The 19026-nt window shown below is 30.9% G+C and overlaps 2 protein-coding genes across 4 annotated transcripts; one reads left to right on the top strand and one right to left on the bottom strand.

The window, feature by feature from the left end:
* The first annotated feature begins 1587 nt into the window (after positions 1–1587).
* Positions 1588–7257, top strand: LOC106774491 (RNA pseudouridine synthase 6, chloroplastic). Of its 3 annotated transcripts, none has more exons than XM_014661506.2 (10): positions 1590–1896; positions 1997–2125; positions 2224–2478; positions 2564–2645; positions 3698–3813; positions 3896–3950; positions 4164–4275; positions 5116–5285; positions 5955–6304; positions 6397–7257. In XM_014661506.2, exons 1-9 carry the CDS (start codon positions 1655–1657, stop codon positions 6228–6230), a joined length of 1437 nt encoding a protein of 478 aa, XP_014516992.1. In that variant the 5' UTR covers positions 1590–1654; the 3' UTR covers positions 6231–6304; positions 6397–7257. The 3 variants fall into 3 exon arrangements, with proteins under 3 accessions (XP_022642534.1, XP_014516992.1, XP_014516993.1); XM_014661507.2 differs by having other exon boundaries at positions 5955–6300; XM_022786813.1 differs by lacking the exon at positions 6397–7257 and having other exon boundaries at positions 1588–1896; positions 6016–6176.
* Positions 7258–8297: 1040 nt separating this feature from the next.
* Positions 8298–14835, bottom strand: LOC106775998 (beta-glucosidase 47). The gene is made up of 12 exons (XM_014663281.2): positions 14648–14835; positions 14508–14574; positions 14360–14418; positions 10813–10888; positions 10540–10614; positions 10371–10458; positions 10038–10293; positions 9838–9953; positions 9511–9763; positions 9323–9422; positions 9070–9178; positions 8298–8930 (listed from the first exon to the last, which is right to left on the bottom strand). The coding sequence occupies exons 1-12, from the start codon at positions 14804–14806 to the stop codon at positions 8723–8725; spliced, it is 1566 nt and encodes a 521-aa protein (XP_014518767.1). The 5' UTR covers positions 14807–14835; the 3' UTR covers positions 8298–8722.
* Between the last annotated feature and the right edge of the window lie 4191 nt (positions 14836–19026).

Here is a 19026-nt window from a genome sequence, read left to right on the forward strand (position 1 = left end):
TTTTAAGCATATTCAATTTTCTGAATATACAAATGCATTGTATGAGATAATACAGTTTTTTTTTTTAAATACTTTTGTTTTTCATTTCAAAAATATATTTTACTTTATTTTTTTTAATTTAACGTTTTTTTACATTTTTTATCTCCTCATTGTTGCATACCTATATGTACCGTATGGTTCGAACGATCATACAATTACAATCGGACTATTCTAAAAAGCAAAATGTAGTCAAATTGATTGAGCGTGGCATAAATCCTAAATTTAGACCGGACGATCAGGAGCAGAACGTCCAATCTAAGTCAATAATTTGGTTTTTCTGCAAAGATTATGATAAGTGGTAATTAGAGGAATTAGGCCAAAATTGAATCGTGATTAAGATTTCGCTAATCTCAGACCCATGACTAAAACTATATATACAGGTTAAAGGTAAGAAGTAAGTGTCACATTTATGGTATATTTATTGTTATTGTTCTAGACTATTGTACGAATAGTTCATTGACTTTTTGAGGTAAAAAAACCTTTGACAGGTATACCTTCGAACTGTGACATGAAAACGAAGGAATGATACGTGGATTGGAGGGCTTCCCAAAAACAATTATGCATACGTTAAGAGTTATTTGACCTCATACCAGTAACACTATCTAAATACGAAACCCAAACCCAACAATATAGATTATAAGCAAGTTTTCTATTTGAACATCTTTTTAATATTTCATAGTAATTATTTCAAAAAGTTGGAGGCTTAATTTCACTTTTTCCTTCCTATAATTTTGCGTAATGTTCAATTTTGATCTTAGAAAATTTTAATTATAAATTTGATCAATCAGTTTTCTAAAATTAAGATAAACTGTTTTTAATGAAAATGTTGTGTACGTGTATGTGTAAGCAATAATAATGTCAACTAATCATTTATGAAGATTTTAATAGAAAGGTTTAATAATAAATCTTAATACGTATTCGGATATGCTAATATTTCTATCAACAATTGAATAATATAGTTACATGAAATAACATTTATTAATTAAAAAATGGAGAATCAAATATTTTATTAGAATTTTATAAGGTTTAAAAAACAAATTTGCGAAATTTTAAGAATTAAAATTGAATCGATGCCAATTTTAAAAAGTGAGGAGGATTAATAGAAATAAGGGGTGCGAATAGGAATCTCTTATTTATATGAAAGAAGGCCCCATGTTAAACCAAGTTCATTGACGGAACCCAATGTTGAGCTCTCTGATAAATGGGTTTATGTATCTTCAAAGGCTTTTACTTCAAACACCCCCATAATTATTTTGTGTACCCTTTTAATTCTGAAACAAGTTTTTTGAAATAAGATTTTTGGAACAAATTTTCTGAAATGTATGTAACACTTTGAAGAATTTTTCTGAAACAAACTTTTTAAAATATACAAAATGAATTATGAAAAGAGATTTTTGAAATGAACTTTTTTTTCGTATTCTTTTTTTTCTTTCTTTCTTTGCAGTAGTGATAGTAATGAAAGCAGTGGTAGGAACAGTGGTATGGTATAATAAGGATATTTTAGTCGTTTTGGACATGAAGTTAGTAATTGTGGGGTTAAGGAAGTAATTCCCATCTTCAAAACAAAAACTAGGCCGCACCATATAGTTGCGAAGAAGAAGCTAGGAGAGTAAGAATGGGCTCGGTGGCCGCGACGGTGGCGTCAATGTTGTTCTCTGGCGGCTGCCGGAGCCTCGCGGTGCCTGCAGCGGGGCGCTCCCTTATCATCTCACGGACAACACTTAGAAATCACCGCAACAAGAACGCGCCGAGTTGGTGCTGTCGGAGTTCACACAACAGTTACACTGCACTCGCCACTGAATCTGAATTCTCAAAAACCGACTCCGAAAGCTTAACTGCTTCTACATCTTCCGATAGGTACCTGAACATTCTCAAGATTTCGCGTTGAGTCTCCAATAGTTAGTTCCTTTCCACTATCTTCGTGTTTTGCTTGATGCTGAACTTGCTTCTGTTTAAGTTTCCCGAAGTATGACCGATTGCTTCCATGTCCGTTGCAAAAAACTCCACCGAGAGTTGAACACTTGGTCGTGTCCGAAGGAGGACCAGTTTTAGAACATATTTGCAAGGCTCTGGAACTTCCTCCTCTGTAAGCGTGTTTTCTATGCCTCTGCATTGCGTAAGATATTATTTTCTCATATTTTCTTCACGCAAGTAATATTAAATGCTATGCTTCATTTTGTGAAGGTACGTTAAGGATCTGATTCAATTTGGAGCTGTATACTACGCTCTTGTTTGTCCACAGCCTCCTCCGACTGCTACTGAAGAACAAATTAGGGTATACAAAGAAGTAACGGAACCTTCGGTATTGCGCCAAAGAGCTTCTATCAAAGGCAAAACTGTGCGAGAGGCACAGAAAACTTTCCGTATAACTCACGCGGATCAATTTGTTGAGCCTGGAACTTATTTGCGAGTCCATGTGCACCCCAAACGCTTTCCTAGGTACACTCAGAGAGTTTGTTGGAATGAATTTACATTTTAGATTATTTTGGGAAGATGTTATTTGACATTTTAAAGCCTTTTTTAGGTGTTATGAGATTGACTGGAGATCAAGGATCATAGCTGTGGCGGAATCCTATGTAGTTTTGGATAAACCTGCTGGTACATCAGTATGTAATCAATTCCACATTACAAACTCAAAGTTTATTAGTTCTCGTATATGTTCACACTGCAATGTTTCTGTAATTATTTATGCTTGATGATGCCGAATCCTGTAGTGAGTCAAAATTGATATTTAGATCAGGCTAGATGATTGTCGACTGGTTTTTGTACTCACTGTCTGTGCCAGTCCTCAGCTTTCACTGTTTGTTCTAACTTTTTGGTTTTACGGAAGTCTCAGATTCAGTATACTACAATCGTAACTGCATTGCGTCTAACATTAAGATTGGCCAGACTAGTTAAATTTGTTGGTGGTAGGACACAGTTGGTATTGGAATTTAGGAGGCTGAAATTTAGAAAATAGGTTTTCAAATGTGATTTAAGGTTTGAGGGATGGTTAGTAGAAAAGAACAGAGGTAAAAATATACTAAGCCGAGATTGGTTTAACGTGTCAGATCCGCATCTGCAATTAATTTATGTCCAAATTGTTCCAAAGATGTAGTAGAAGCAAGCAACTATAACATGCTTTGAAATTGACGTGCCTTAGGGCCATCTAACACCCAACCAAACACAATAAATTGGAGTTCTCTTTATTTTGCCAAGGGAAGATTAGTTTTAGAGTCTTGAAACCTGAGAATATATAGTTTTAGGTTCGCAAGTGATTCATTGGAAGAGACTAAGAAGAAGTCGGATAGTTTCTATGTGGTTGTGATCCTGCATGTCATGAACCCAGATTTTGATCATGCTCTAAATGAAATATTGACCGATCAAGAAGTTCCATCAAAGTCTAACAACACGACTGTTTTGTGTTCCCATCCTTACCAGCAGAAATCTTCATGATTCTATTGAATCATCTGTCATGGTATCTACTTATAGATGGGGAGACTGTGGTAATTGAGGAAGACGAAGGAGTCATGGATGTTATCCATGCTCTAATTGTAAAGGAATGTCCTCAAAAGAGCTGCTTTCCTTTTTACAACTTCCCTTTATTGATATGTTTACACGATTAAATAATTAATTTCTTAAGGTTTCTCCATAATTTTTTTTTTCAAATCTTGGTTAGGTAGGTGGCACCACTGACAACATTGAAGAAAGTTGTGCAACCTTCGCTACTCGTGCCTTGGGATTGACAGCCCCTTTGATGACTACTCATCAAATTGATAATTGCACCGAAGGCTGGTACTGCATTTATGTTAAAAGCAATTAGAGCTCTTTGTCATTCTGACTATCATAGATTGTAATGGAATGTCATTACGTGCAGTGTGGTGTTGGCTAGGACTAAAGAGTATTGCTCTGTCTTTCATGGTAAAATCAGGGTATGGCTATGATCCCATTTCATATCTTATGCTAGAATAACCTTCTTCTACTTGAATGGGCACACTCTTATAAGCCATCAGCTATTTAACGTTGTGAGACAGGGTTACAGCATGATATGGTTACTTTTAAATCAATCGAAAGTAAAAACTGATTGTAATTGAAATTTCATTGTTTGTATGTTACTGAGTACTTGTGCAATCAATATTTTTCAGGTGAAAAAGGTGAAGAAGCTCTATCGGGCTCTTGCATCTTCTCCTATGCCAACGGGAATCATTACCCACTACATGCGCCCTATTAACATGGCTCCTAGACTTATTTCTGAAGGTAACCACATGAGTTTGAGGGATTAGCAATAGAAGTAGCTAATCGTGATGGTTAAGTTTGCTTTCATTGACTATCTTTAGCAGCATGCAGAAGAAGCCAGGACCATGCCTCATCATGGTATTGGTGGCTCATAAGCTTAATTTTAGACACTAGATTTGGCTGTTGAGAATAATCTGTAAGGACACACATATGTTTAATTTTAGACACTAGATTTGGCTGTTGAGAATAATATGTAAGTACACACATATCTTTTTACAATGATAAGATATTGTTCGTGTTGGACTAAGCCAACACTTCACAGATTTGCTTTTGTACCACTGTAAAAGGTCTTTTAGCAATGAAAGTATTTTATGTGTATATAAACAATACAAGAATTTAATATGGTTCAACATACAAATGCCTAACACAAGGACGTATATTAATGCTTTGGTGTAGTGTTGCTTGTATAGTTAAATAGAAAATAACATTTCACATTATTAAGCGATGTGAGACTAAATTAAGTTCCACAATACTAACATAATATATTCGTTTCAAACTATTTGATGGAAATTGAGATGTCATTTACACCTCAAACAAATACTTTGGTTAGGTGCATTACCTTAGATGGAAATTAGTTCCTTAATGAATACACATGGTTGTCTCATTTTTGACTGAGTATAATTTGAATGGTTTAGCCTTGCCTAGTGTAATGCAGTAGCATGATGTATTATTATTTGACTGAGTAATTTTAATGGACAAGACAGTTCTATCAAATATGTGTGTGCTTTGTAACTAGGGTAAAAAGTTTCCAAAAAGGGTCTTGTATTGTGGATTCAACTCATTATGTTGATTTGAATGCAGATTTTATCAAGGGATGGCATATGTGTCAACTTGAGATCCAGGAATGCAGAAAGGTTCCCTGGCCAACTCCTGCTATACAGGACAAATACCATGTTGAAGATTGTGGGTGGCCTTATCAAGATTTTGCCTACGAGTGCAAAATCAACCTTCTTACTGGTCGTACACATCAGGTCTGTTTAGTGTTCATTTTATGTATTGTTTGTATTTTTAGTGAAGGGTCCTCTTTTAATACGCATGTGTTGGCAGATTATAATAAATAATCGTTGATCACTTAAAAAACTTAATGAAGATATAGTTTAATGATATTTGTAATCCTCAAGTAAACTGATAAGCAGTTCGTGATCTACTTCATTTTACATATTTTTTTCTTGATCACTGCCATTGTTAGTTAAATGTATACTGTTGTTGCCATTATTGGGTCTAAATATCAGAATACACTTTTTCCAAGGAGGATTTTAATTTGAAAATATGTTCCCTCGTTATTTTGGTGGTTACATCTCCCAAAATCTGGTATCAACCACTTAAATGTTGCGTTCTTTTATACATTTGGCAGTGTTGGAAAACAGATTATTTGGATAAACATTTCTATAAGTAATTTTAAGAGAGGAAAGTAAAAAAAGTGGAATAAGTTATTTCCATAATCTAAAATTAGTTCATGTATAAGTTAATTTTTAAATTATAGGAGAAACTTATTTATTTATTTATTTTTTGAGTGTTCATTAAGAAACTAAGCAGAATGGGGCCTAATTAGAGAATCTTGGAATTTCTTTTATTTGATCATTTTTAAAGAGAAAGAAGCTATGTTTTGTACATGAATAGTAACTAAAATTTAAATGCAGATTCGAGCTCAATTTGCTGCCTGTAGAGCACCGCTAATTGGTGATTCTATGTATATGCCAGCTGCAATTGCGGATATGAGTAATCCTGGACTTAACCCATTTGGAAAATACAAGAGAGATTTCAGTAGTGAGAGTGAGAAAGAAACGGCTGTTGTAAATTGGATTGCACAACATGGAAAAGAGCCAGGTGTTGCAATTGGTCTTCAAGCATGTCAAATTTCATGGGATGACAACGAACACTTTTACGAATCTGGTTCACCTTGGTGGAGGTGTTAAAATGCTTGAAATGTGTGCTATTGTTGAGGATAGGAATTCACCTTTATAGTTATGTTTTCATAATGCCTCAGTAAGTGAGTATACTATCATTCGTTCTGATTGGAAGCATCTTGATTCAGTGTTACAACTGATTTGTTTGGCATAAAAATAATAAATGTTTTTGTAGGCAGAAGCAGATATTCAAAAGGTGGACGAGCGGCCACGAACCACTTGGTGCTGGTTTCTGCTTCAGGGGGGGTAAGGTTACAATATTTCCTAGAGGTTGTTGAGTGAGGACATCGAGATTTTCAGGTTTGAAAAGGGAAACCCAAAGAAATGGAAAAGGGTAGGACTTCATGCAGAGTTTAAAATTGTGCATGCTGTCAGTGGTGAGCATTATTGCACATTTTCTAGCAGAGTAAGTTTGAACAGGTAAGCCAGAGGATAAGACATTCCCTGATAGAGGAGTATTTTTTGAGAAGATAATTTAGCTTTATATATTTTACTATGAGATTGAAGAACTGAGATAATGACACAACTCATTAGTAACATGTGATTAGGCCGTTAATGTCTTAAGCTCACGTCAGCCACAAATTTGTTTGTATTGTATTTTGGCAATCTCTGTAGCGTTTTGGGCCAGGATGACTATCAATTGCTTTTACTAACTTGCTAATGATTTTAAAGTTCTTTCTCTTCAACTATTTTAATCAACATCATCAATATTTTACCAGAAATTTAATTTTGCATAGGTAACATGTGATGCTTGTCAATTGTTGTTCATCAATGATTTTAAGGTTCCACTAGTTCATATGATTACGCAGGGATTTCTAAGAGTATGTCTAGCCGTTACTCATTCTGAGACATCACCTGTGTTTCATTTGACTTGTATTTTCAGTCCTTTCTCTTTGTTCAATGTCGTTGAGATCATCAACATTCTTGTACTGTAAACTATGCATTTTTACTAGATGGTGCATAAGTTAAGAATATAGTTTCATATAATTTTGCATCAACTTTCTCAAGATTATTATTGTCATTATTCAAAACAAAACATTTGCATTCAAAGGTATGGGAATGTGACATGTTAATCTTTCTATCCCGGTAAACCTCATAGGTGGTTTCATTAAACTAGGTCCGGTGAGGATCTTATTCATGACATAGTTAGTGGTATTTACTGCAGCAATCACAAACTATATACTTAATTTTCATTTAATGTTGTTCTAACTAACTCTTTTTAGAACCTACATTTCCTTTGCGTTTTTACATTTGGTTGTAGAGTCTATGTGTTGAAAATTTATGATTAATTTTCAAAGTCATTTTGCAAGTCTGCGTGTGATCACTTCCTATTGACGCTCTTTTTTGCTTGGTTTTGAAAAATTCCTTCATTCGTAAATGCTCAAGGGATTCTGAGAGTCCATGTGAACTTTGTAGTCATCAATAATCCATAATGAAAATTTTCTGCAATGTTACTGATTTGAGAAGACGAGTTATCTTATTATTATGAACAAGCAATATGTTCTACAAGGAAACAAAAAGCAACAGGGAAAAAAAGAAAAGGCACACCTGAGATTATAACATTGCAGAGAGAATCGGAAGACAAAGTACTGACGTGTTTATTAGTAGGAATTAAAGTAATTAAAGTTTTCTATGAATGGATAGATCAAAGTTGTATATGAAACCACTTGATCGTTATTTGATATGATATGCAGACAACTTTTTCATTACTGGACACAACACATACAAAGACAAAAGTGCATGAACTAGTTTGTTAAAAGAAATGTAAGTAAATATAAAAGATAGAAAAGGATGCAACGAAGTGGAAATTATATATTTACATAAACAGGTATTTTTTAAATTAAGACAAGTTCTCATTTTATAATTATTTCTAAATTCTAATATCATTTATAACATTATATCCTTACAGAAGAATACAAATAAAGTCAAATTCTTATCAAGAAAAATTAATATCTAAATAATAAATAATAGTCATTGTAATGAAACCAAAATATACCGTTTTTAAAATTTTGTGTAACATTCATGATGTAGAACTTATCACCATCATCATTTTCTTCTAAATTTCAATCATCCATATAAATTTAATAAAATAGGACTTTGAATCGACCTTTATACAAATGATAAATCCAAATTGTTTGTTATAGATTACAAATGACACTTACAAAAAGATTGGGCCCCAAAAGTCCAAAGAAAACAACAACAATAATTAAACACTTAAACTTCTTCCACCCCATTAATTTCTTGTCTCGCCTATATTTGACAAAGTCCATTTCAAAATGAGTGAATGAGCGGGACGTGACCAAAAAATTAACGAGGTATGGTACTGGACAATATATCACAATAAAAGGAAAAAAAAAAAACAAAGGAATTACACGTAGACTTTCACCCATGTGAGCATCTTCTGCTTCCGTTTCAGTGGCCCATTAATAATACCACAAAGGAAAAGAACTGCTTTTATTCTTCCATGACAGAAAATCATATACCATTCCATTGATTCTTTTTCACTCTTGAGTGTGTAGAGGTTTGGCGCCAGGGCCAAAGCCATGAAGAGCAATGAAGTTTTTGTACCAAGAAGCAGACATTCTTGGAGTTCTTTCCAGAGTGTCATAGTCCACACGATGAAGTCCGAACCTTATAGAGGATCCATCAGTCCACTCAAAGTTGTCAAGCAAAGACCACAAAAAGTACCCTCTTACGTCTGCTCCTTTCCTGTTCATGCAACAAACAATTTCTTAACCAACAAGGGTTATCATGCATGTTTGCTTTCTAATTACTTATTTCATAATATTTGATCAACAACAAAAACAAAAAAATTAGCTAGTTTGAACAAAGATGGGTATGTCAACACCTTATTGCTGATACCAAGGCATCCAAATAAGCACGTACGTAGTCTATTCTGTCCTCATCATTGATCATTTCCTGAATGGTGAGGTTGGGGCCTTCCTTCCACCCAACTCCTGCGCAAGACAAACCAAGGAAGGAAGACAAACTGTTTTAATATCGTTAATCTCCATTTAACACAGCCAAATACGTGTAATAATGTTAGAAATGTTTTGTTTGTAGATTGGAGGGAAGAGTGATCGATCGGTATATGTACTCACCATTTTCAGTAACGAATATTGGTATCTTGAACCTCTCCCAAATGTAAGTCACAATATTCTCCATTCCTTGTGGGTAAATGAACAACCAGTCAAGTGAAGTCTGCATGCATGAACTCATAACGATTAACATTATTTTCCAAACTCTTCGATCTAGAAAAGCTATAACACAGGGTTTCATATATACACACCGGTTTTCCAATGGTCCTGCCATCGACATGAGCCCATGTTAGAGCAGAACCTTCTGTCCTTGTAGACCCTAGTAATGGTTCACACACTGAGTGGAGACAGTCCTTTACAAAGTAACTGGTATAGTGGTTTACTCCAATGAAATCTATTGAAGGTTTTATTCTTTTTAGGATTTCTGGAACTGGTGGGAGGTCGTCTCCTAATATTTCACGCATTTCTATTGGATAATCCCCTCGGATGGCTGGGTCCAAAAACCTGCATGTTTCACCAGCATAAACAATTTTTATGCATGCATTCATTCAATCACAAAATATAACAAAGGCATTTACCAATTCATATAAAATGCTTGAGCTCTCTCAAGAGCCATCTTGTCTTCTGTGGAGTTGCTGATGGGTTCAAACCACATGGTATGCGAGGCAAGTCCAATTTTCCCTCCCTGAATTTTCTGTAGGCAAGTTCATTCAAAGGCATGTTTCAATGCATAAATTAATTAGTGTTAATCTTGCCTTACACGTTCTTTTTATCTTACCTGATATTTGGTTCTGTAGAGCTCAACGATAGAGCCATGGGCTAAGAGAAAGTTATGGCCTACAATGAAAGGTTCCTTCTCTGAGTTCCCACCAACGCTGCAATTCCCAAATGAACCAGAGCAACGACCAGGTGGCCATATCCCAATTCTATAGCCACGAATAAATGCAACATTTGGTTCATTAAATGTGATCCAGTATTTCACTCTGTCACCGAAGTTCTTGAAGCATATGTCTGCATAATAGGTGAAATCCTTCCTACAGAAATCAACGTATATTTGTGAGCATACTCTTTTATTATACTTTTATTATGTGTTCATATCAGAAGTACTTACGCAATCTCAGGACTTAGCCAACCGTCATATCTATCCACAGCTTCTTGAGGAATATCATAATGTGATATTGTCACAAAAGGTTCTATTCCTAAAACAAAACCAGAAAATCAAGAGTTAGAGATAGAAAAAGTACAGAATAATAATAATAATAATATCAAAAGAATGAAACCTCTGGAGAGAAGTAGATTAATTAGCCTGTTATAGTAATCAATGCCAGCCTGATTCACCTTGCCGAATCTACCCTCTGGATCAAATTTACAACACAGTGGTTAGAGATACAAAAATGTAAATGCATTTTGTTAGCTAATGTTTTCAGCTTTTGATGAAAATTAATTATTGTATTTATAATTTATTAAAAATTATAAATTTTTAAAAATTTATCAAAAATTTAAGAATTTAAAATGGAAAGTGTATTTAATTTGTTATTTAAAAGAAAATTTACTGGGCAGAATTCTGGTCCATGATAATGACATGCGATAACTGTTGACTCCCAAGTCTTCCATAAGATCCACATCTTCCTGTTTTTCAAGTCAAACAATTAGTTGGATTGAATCACTAAAACTAAGATCAGAAAAAAAAAATTCCAAAATGATTTTTCAAATATGTCTGTATATTAAAAAATGTCTAAAAGACCATTTTCTTCCTTTTATCTTTTTTTGTAAAGAAACTCGTCATTTTCAAACGCTTTATTTATATTTAGTTGACTAATGTGAAGCTGTGTCAATTGGTTGTTATTGTTACCACGAAATTCATGATCTCATCTATAACTTGCGGGAACCCTCACCAACTAACCAACAAACAGAATAATATTAAATATATACATACTTAATTAAATTAAGATTTTTAATATTTAGAATTCATTAATGAAAAGTATTTAACTAAATAATTGAAATAATTACTATTTTTACATTCTAAATTATTCAGTTATATTTGATAATTATATTTTAGTTATAATATATATATATATATATATATATATATATATATATAAATCTTTCTAACAATACAATAAATAATTTTTAGGTTATTTTTCAATTTATTTAGAAAAAGGCCAAAAAATTCCGTCACTACCAGCCTAATGTGAAATGACAAGCAAGACGTTAACGCAGGATGGCCCATATAGGTACACACATTTAATGTAGCGTGAACATTCCAAATTTCCTATTTTCAAATTTTAATATCCACGTACCTTTTTTTTCTTGGTCTGAAATTATTATATATTCAATTTTTAAAACAAATTAAATTAATTAATACTCTCACTTTATTAAAACATCAGGTTTATTTGTTTGTTTTTAAATTTAAATCAATTCTTTTTACATATTAACAAAAAAAAATTCATTATAAAAAATTATTAATAAGCATATAAGTATTTTCTTTTTACTAAAAAATAGCAAGAAATATATTTAACTATTATATTTAAATACTAAATTTTAAATAACATACCATTTATTCTTACTAGAGAGTGACATACGTCATATTCAAATCGAATAACAATCATAACAGCTAATTTCACATAAAGTATATATTAAACATTAAAAACTAATTTTGTAAAACTAAATTTGAATAATTTTACTGAATTTTAAATAAATTTAAAATTCAGTTAAATAATTGAAATTGAAATTTACAAAATTATAAATAAATTAAAAATGTGTAGATTTAGATTGGCTTTGAATTAGATTTTGGAAATTCGTAGTGACCCATATCTATGTGTCCTTGCAAGTGACAAGCAAAGACATTGAGACAGTGTATATATATATATATGAAGTGCCCATCACATTAATTCCTGCATTCACCAAATTGTAGATGCCATTCTTATTCTCATCCACATCTTCTTGATTTTAAATTTTAATATCCACATACCTCTTTTTTTCTTGTCTGAAAATTTATTGTACTTTCGATATTTTAAAACAAATCTAATCAATCAATACTCTCACTTTATTAAAACAATAGATTTTTATATTTAAGTCTTAATATATGAAAAAACAAAAACATTTATAATTTAACTGCTGAAAAACCCCGACACTACAGAAGAGAGATATTTTGGAGACAGAAGCAATATTTCCCATATATGTGTGATGGGTCTCATTTATTGAATGGTACGACTTTTCCCACGCTTCAACACAAAAACTATCTTATCCTCCTCTTTTATATTTATTGTGGCATATCTTCATGCCATCTTATCCTATATCTCAACTTCTAAACTTCTATTCTTTTTACAAAAATATTTATAGACATTAAAATAAAATGATTTAATTATATATATATATATAGGAAAATAGTAAATTTGATGGATTTATAGATTAATAAGAAGAGAGAAATAGAAAGAAAAAATAAATATAACATTGTTTTTCATTTTAAATAAATATGCATCAAACGTTAAATTTAACATTATTTTGGAGATTGCCTGAACCATCATGTCAATATAACTATTAAATCCACTAAAAAGCATTAGACATTCAGCAACATCAAGTGATTGGCTTTATTTTTAAGTTATGAACAATAAAGTATTATCACACCAACGTATATTTATCTTATAAAATAAAAGAATTAATAGATATTGGTATCTTATCTTTAACTAAAAAATACATATGAATTTAAAATCTTATATTTCAACTTTACTTAAGTATGGTTTAGATTAAAATGGATCTAAGAATAAAAGAAAATTATTCGTTAAAATCTTATATTTCAACGTATATATAGACACACACATGGGCTGCTTTCCAGTCCGTGGTTTGTTATTTTTGTTAGAATAACTTTACATTGACACATTCTTCCATTTATCTCACACATAATACAAGAATAAAATAATTATAAAAATATAATTTTGTGTACTTTTAAAAAAAATGTAAAAAGTAAATATGAATAGTATTAAATAAATGAAAAAATTTAAGTATGTAAAAAAATCATTTTTCTATTCGTTAATCATTATTTAGTTTGATGGTATGATACAGTGCGAACAAAAGTTGTTGGATTGACTTGAAACCATTTTTTAAAGGCAAGTTACGTGGACTTCATTGAAAAAGACTCTTATTTAAATAGCTTCTACATATTAAGACTCACAATTATATAATTTTTATTTCTACTTTTTTGACAATAATTTAAAATAAAACTGCCCATTTATATAAGTATCAAAGTAAATAAAAAATCTAAATAATTTAAATTGAGAAAGTGACGAAAGATTCCCTGTCCATATATATATAAATATCGGCTGCTCCCCAGTCCGTGGTTTGTTATTGGTTAATTATTAATTAGTTTGATGGTATGATAAGGTGCCGCCAAAAATTGTTGGATTGACTTGAAACCATTGTTTAAAGGGCTAGTTATAAGTATCAAAATAAATAAATTGAGAAAGTGACCAAAGATTCCCTGTTAATATATATATATACACATATATATTATTATTTTAGTGACGATAGATTAACAACCACTCAAATTTACAAAACTTTTGACAGCTGATTTTATTATATTTGTATTTAATATTTTAGTGAAAATTGAGTGGCTGAAATAAAATTTTCCCAATTCTTTTAGATATTTAGTGAAGAAAGGTTGTACTGATATTTTGTGTAGTATGATTAATGATGCTTTTAATAATATTTTTTATAATATTTTAATATTATTTATGTAATTGATTTATGATAATTATTATTATTGATTATGAAATAAATTTGAAATAATAACAAATTGAGAAATATCTTATGTTAAAATATTATAAAAAAAATGTTGTATTGTTATACACAAAAGCATGTGAAAGTTTGTTTTTTAGTTGTTCTAAAAGAAGGGAAAGGGAGATGGATTGAAGGGACGGTGGATCTGTTCATTTAAATTAAAAATAAAAAATAAAAAGAATGATATTTAGAGAAGTTTTCTTGTTGGAAGGTTTGAAACAGATCTTTGAAATTATAATTGAGGACTGTTTTGTTTGATAAAGTGATAATTATTTGTGTCCATAAGAGAAGCAAAATGAGACAGAAATAGAAGTAAGATGATACCTTATAACGATGGTAATGGTCATCGGCAACGTCACCATTACTTCCATCAGCCACAGTTCCTGAAACGTACAACCATACAAACCATTGGATTTTTTTCTCAATAAACAATAAGTGTTTTAGAAAATATGAAGTAAGAAGAAATGTGAACCTGGCTTGTGAGTGAAAACATCCCAGTTATTTAGCCCCTTTCCGTCAGCCAAGTAAGCTCCTTCAATCTGCAAAAACGGTTCGTTTTGTTTGGTGGAGAAAAGAAGAAGAAAAGGAAGAGAAATTTTACAGAGAAAGAACCTGATATGAGGAAGATGCAGTTCCAAAAAGAAAGTTGGGCGGAAATGGAGATGAATTTGAATCCTCTTTGAGGGACAGAGAATGAGAAACAGCAGAAGATAGGAAGAGAATGGAGAAAGAGAAGAAGAGTGCAAAGAGTGGTAGAAGTGGAGCTTCCATTGTTTTCTGTGTGTTTGAGGAAATGCCTAGCAACAAATACTTATATGCAAAGGACCTCTTAGTCAACCATCAACACCACAGTGCCCATATCCAGGTACATTTCAGGGAATATTTTGTCCTTTCTGCCATCCCGCTTTCATTTTATTATTCTAAATATTCATTTTCCACCTCAAAACTAGTGCCTTTTTTTTGGATAATACGTTTATTCAAATTTTCGTGTATATCAATTTTTTAAAAAATTATTTCTTTACATATAAGTTTTGATGTAGCGACATTGAGTTTTTTTTTTTTTTTTTTTTTTATATATATATTTGATACGTTATCGGCCAGCTCATTTATTTTTCGAAAAATACTTTATGAAAGAGACCCGTTTATTTTTTTTGAATTAAAATAAAAATTAAAAAATACAATATGATGATAAAATTTAGCATATTATTTTTAATTTGTAGGATATATACAACCAGCAATATTTTTTTAGTAAAATACCAAATTTAATCAATTGTACGAGTTATACTTGCTAAAACACTTAGTTAATGTTTTATTTCTCAAATATAAGTTGTTTTACTTTTTAACTTCTTTTTCTTTTAGTTTTAGTTTCTATGATTGACGATTTTATTTTAATATCATGATAACGTCTTCACATGAGATGTTGGTAAAATTGTCAATCTCAATGTTATTGTTAAAACTGTCTTGCCAACATATATTACCAATTATTAAAATAAGAAATGATAATTTACAACGATTGAAATATATATATATATATATATATATATATATATATATATATATATATATATATATATATAACTTGTTTTTCGATAGTTTTATATTTTTTATAAAATGTTGTCAATCATTTTTATTATCTATGTTGAACAGAAATAAGAAAAAGCTTCTTTCTGAAAAACAAAATATCCTTGGCAAGGAAAAAATACCTTCAAAACAGAATCTTGTCTGTTTACCGTTATTTTGTTAATGGTTGAGAGAATTTACTGTTGTATTGTTATAATCATGCTGGGTGAGACCACACTTGTGTAGGTCCAACATCAATTTTTTTTTTTAAATGTATCATCAAGATTATCGTCAACATTTCTTTCTCATCAATTTTTTTCTCTCACATTTTTTTACCAAGGCGATTGAACGTAGATACTATCTCAGTATAATTTTATTTAATGTATAACTTAATTTACAAGAATAATCACCGAAATATTTAAACTTTTAAGCTTAGATTTTTAGGCATGTGAAGGCTTAGGAAAATCGGTTAACACTAGAAAATGAGTTTTATAGATGATAACCGTTCGTATTATGAAATCAAAGTTATAAAAAAGTTTCAATGAGATTTAATTTATAAAAGAAAAATACTTATTTTGGTATAATTTTCTTTTATTAAATTTCTTCATATTTTCTTTAAGATTTTAACTCTTTTTTTAAGACTCTATTACATCCTATAAACTCCTAGTGTTTAAGAGTTACAAGACTATTCAATTAGTTTTGTAAATAAAGTAAGTTATCCTTTGATTTTTTTTCTTGATCGAATTCTTGTTTTGTTTACATGTACTCTATTAAGGATTGTACCTGTATTTGAGTAATTATACATATGCCTTTGAGTAGTTATAGGTGTTTTTCTACTTTTGTGGTTTTGAGGGTATAATTGGATCATTAATCTAAGTATTATATATGAGTTAGAATTGTATGGTTTATATCTTGTGTTAAGTCTTTCTGAGCAAGGGTTTTTCTTCTGAGATAAGGGAACTAATTATTTGCTTTAACCACAAATATTTAATCAAAGATCCCAACAGTCAAAGTGAAGATTCATATGTCTAGGACCAATTGTCAAAAGTTTAATTTGATCTAACAGTTACGAATTCGAAATCAAAATTTTACCCACATTATCCAAAACCTAAAATAGGGTGGCGTCCAACACCCTACACTTGACGTCCAATGCCAAATGCACTAGTGTTCATTGTCTAAATGTCCCAAAGTGGCGCTCGACGCCTTGGACCATGGGAGCCACTGACTTATGAGTACCCAGCGGTCCAAAAGTGATGCCCAATACCTTAAACCTTTAGAGCTTTTTTACTAGCGTTTTACAAATAACACCCAACATTCATATGCTATTGCTCGGTGTTTGTATCAACAAACAACCCCAATTCAATTACATTAAATCACCTAATCTTCCAACCTAGATCGTTTTAGCTTCTCTTTAGTGGAAAATTCATTATTTAGTTCAAAAAATACCTTGAGAATGATAGATTGGACGATTTTAACACAATCAAATCAATCCCATAAGAAAAAAAAACTAATCAAACATATCATTCATCTAAAATAAAATCAATTAGCTTAACATTTTAAAAAACACAATAGTTCAAATTCATCTATTCAAACAATAGAAATCAACTTACAAATATAAAATTTACTTTGTCATGTTCTGTAAAAGGAGATGTCCAACTTTAAAATATATAACTATAACCTTTGTGAGACAAAAATAGAAAGTAACATGCACATAACCTTTCAATCTACTTATCATACGTGTTTTCAAGAATAAAATAAAAAAGTTAGTGGTGTATGAAATGATGAATTGAATGTCAAATTGTATGTTATGATCTGATTTTGTTAATTAAAATAATTGAAAATATATTATTTATTTTAAATAAGTTGGACTATTAGTCCACCCTTCTTTTGATTATTGATATATAATTTAACCATCGACAATTATTATACGATATACGTTAGCAACTGAATTTGTAAGAGATGATATTGGACAACAATTAAACTATTTGAGAGATGCAATTGAAGTTTTAATGTTTTAAATATATTTATAAATACTTAAAAATATTCCTATTACATTTCAAATTATTATATTTTGAGAAACTTTCATGTATATATTTAGTTTTTGAATTGTTTAGAAAATTTTAAGGACATTATGTATATATTTTTTATATTACTTTATATCCTAAATGATGGTACGCATATTTAGTATTTTCTTTTATACCATAGGGTTTTATGACGCACATTTTGATAGAAGATGAAAAAAGAGAAGTTAAACCACACTATTTTCTATATTATATAAAAAAAAAACAAATTTAATATGTATTCCGTCGCTGTCATGTTGAAAGTTCAGTATTTCAAAAAAGTGGGTGACTAAGAAAAAAACGTGATTGGTGATTATATATTTGAAAAAATGTTAACAGACACGTTTTCTTCTTTAAGTTTTTAATTTAATTTTTAAAAATGTATGCTTTTTGTTAATATGATTTCAAAACGTGGATATAGAAATGTAACATGAAATCCACTAAAATTGATAACTTTCAACAAATTTATAAGTTATAAAAAGCATTTTCGTACAAAATGCAACAAACACTCTCGGTATAATTGATTCCACATTTTGTTACTAAATTCCAAAATACAGACTGTTATTGAGATTGTATTTTATTTATTTCTTTATTTAATTTTGGATTGTAACATTCGATTTTATTTTATTAGTATAAAACTATTAAAACAAGTGTTAAAAACATGATAATTTGAGATTTATAAGGTTGAAGACCTACATATAAATAACTAAAATTTAATTATCTCATTGTTTTTTTTTAACTCCGTGCTAGATTAACATGAAGGACTTTCCCATAAGCTGAATTAATCAAATAGACAATATTTAAAAAACACTTCCAATCTTACAATAATAGATAACACATATTCACTCCAAATTCAGGAAACCAGACTACAAAGATAGTTCACTAAGTTCACATTCAACCATTTCATATACCAATTCATCAATTTCAAATCAGATTAAACATGCAACACAATCGGTTTAAACATTATCAATATAAAAAACGGTAGTTAGCTTCCCTTACCTATTAAACGACTGAACGACTTTATAGAACCCTAAACAATTTCTACATGTCAAAGGACACTATCTACACCTACAAACTATGAAATCATGATTAGGATATGCCGTTAGAACCACTGGTCAGTAGCGAGTAGACCTGTCAAATAGGTCCTTATAATAGGCTCTGGCCCTAGCCCATGTGGGTGGGGCCAAAAAAGCTCCTAGGGTCAAAAAAGCCCTTTATTAAAAAAGTCCTCAGGGCTTAAAAGTCCCAAAGCCCTGTGGGTTAGGGTCAGTCATGGGCTTTCTTTTTTACAAAAAAAAATTAAATATCCAATAATAAATTGCATTTTTGTAGAGAAAAGGAACATTTATGTTAAGTGTTATAACTTGGAAA

The sequence above is a fragment of the Vigna radiata genome, chromosome 10 (genome assembly GCF_000741045.1).
Source record: "Vigna radiata var. radiata cultivar VC1973A chromosome 10, Vradiata_ver6, whole genome shotgun sequence".
NCBI lineage: Eukaryota > Viridiplantae > Streptophyta > Magnoliopsida > Fabales > Fabaceae > Vigna > Vigna radiata.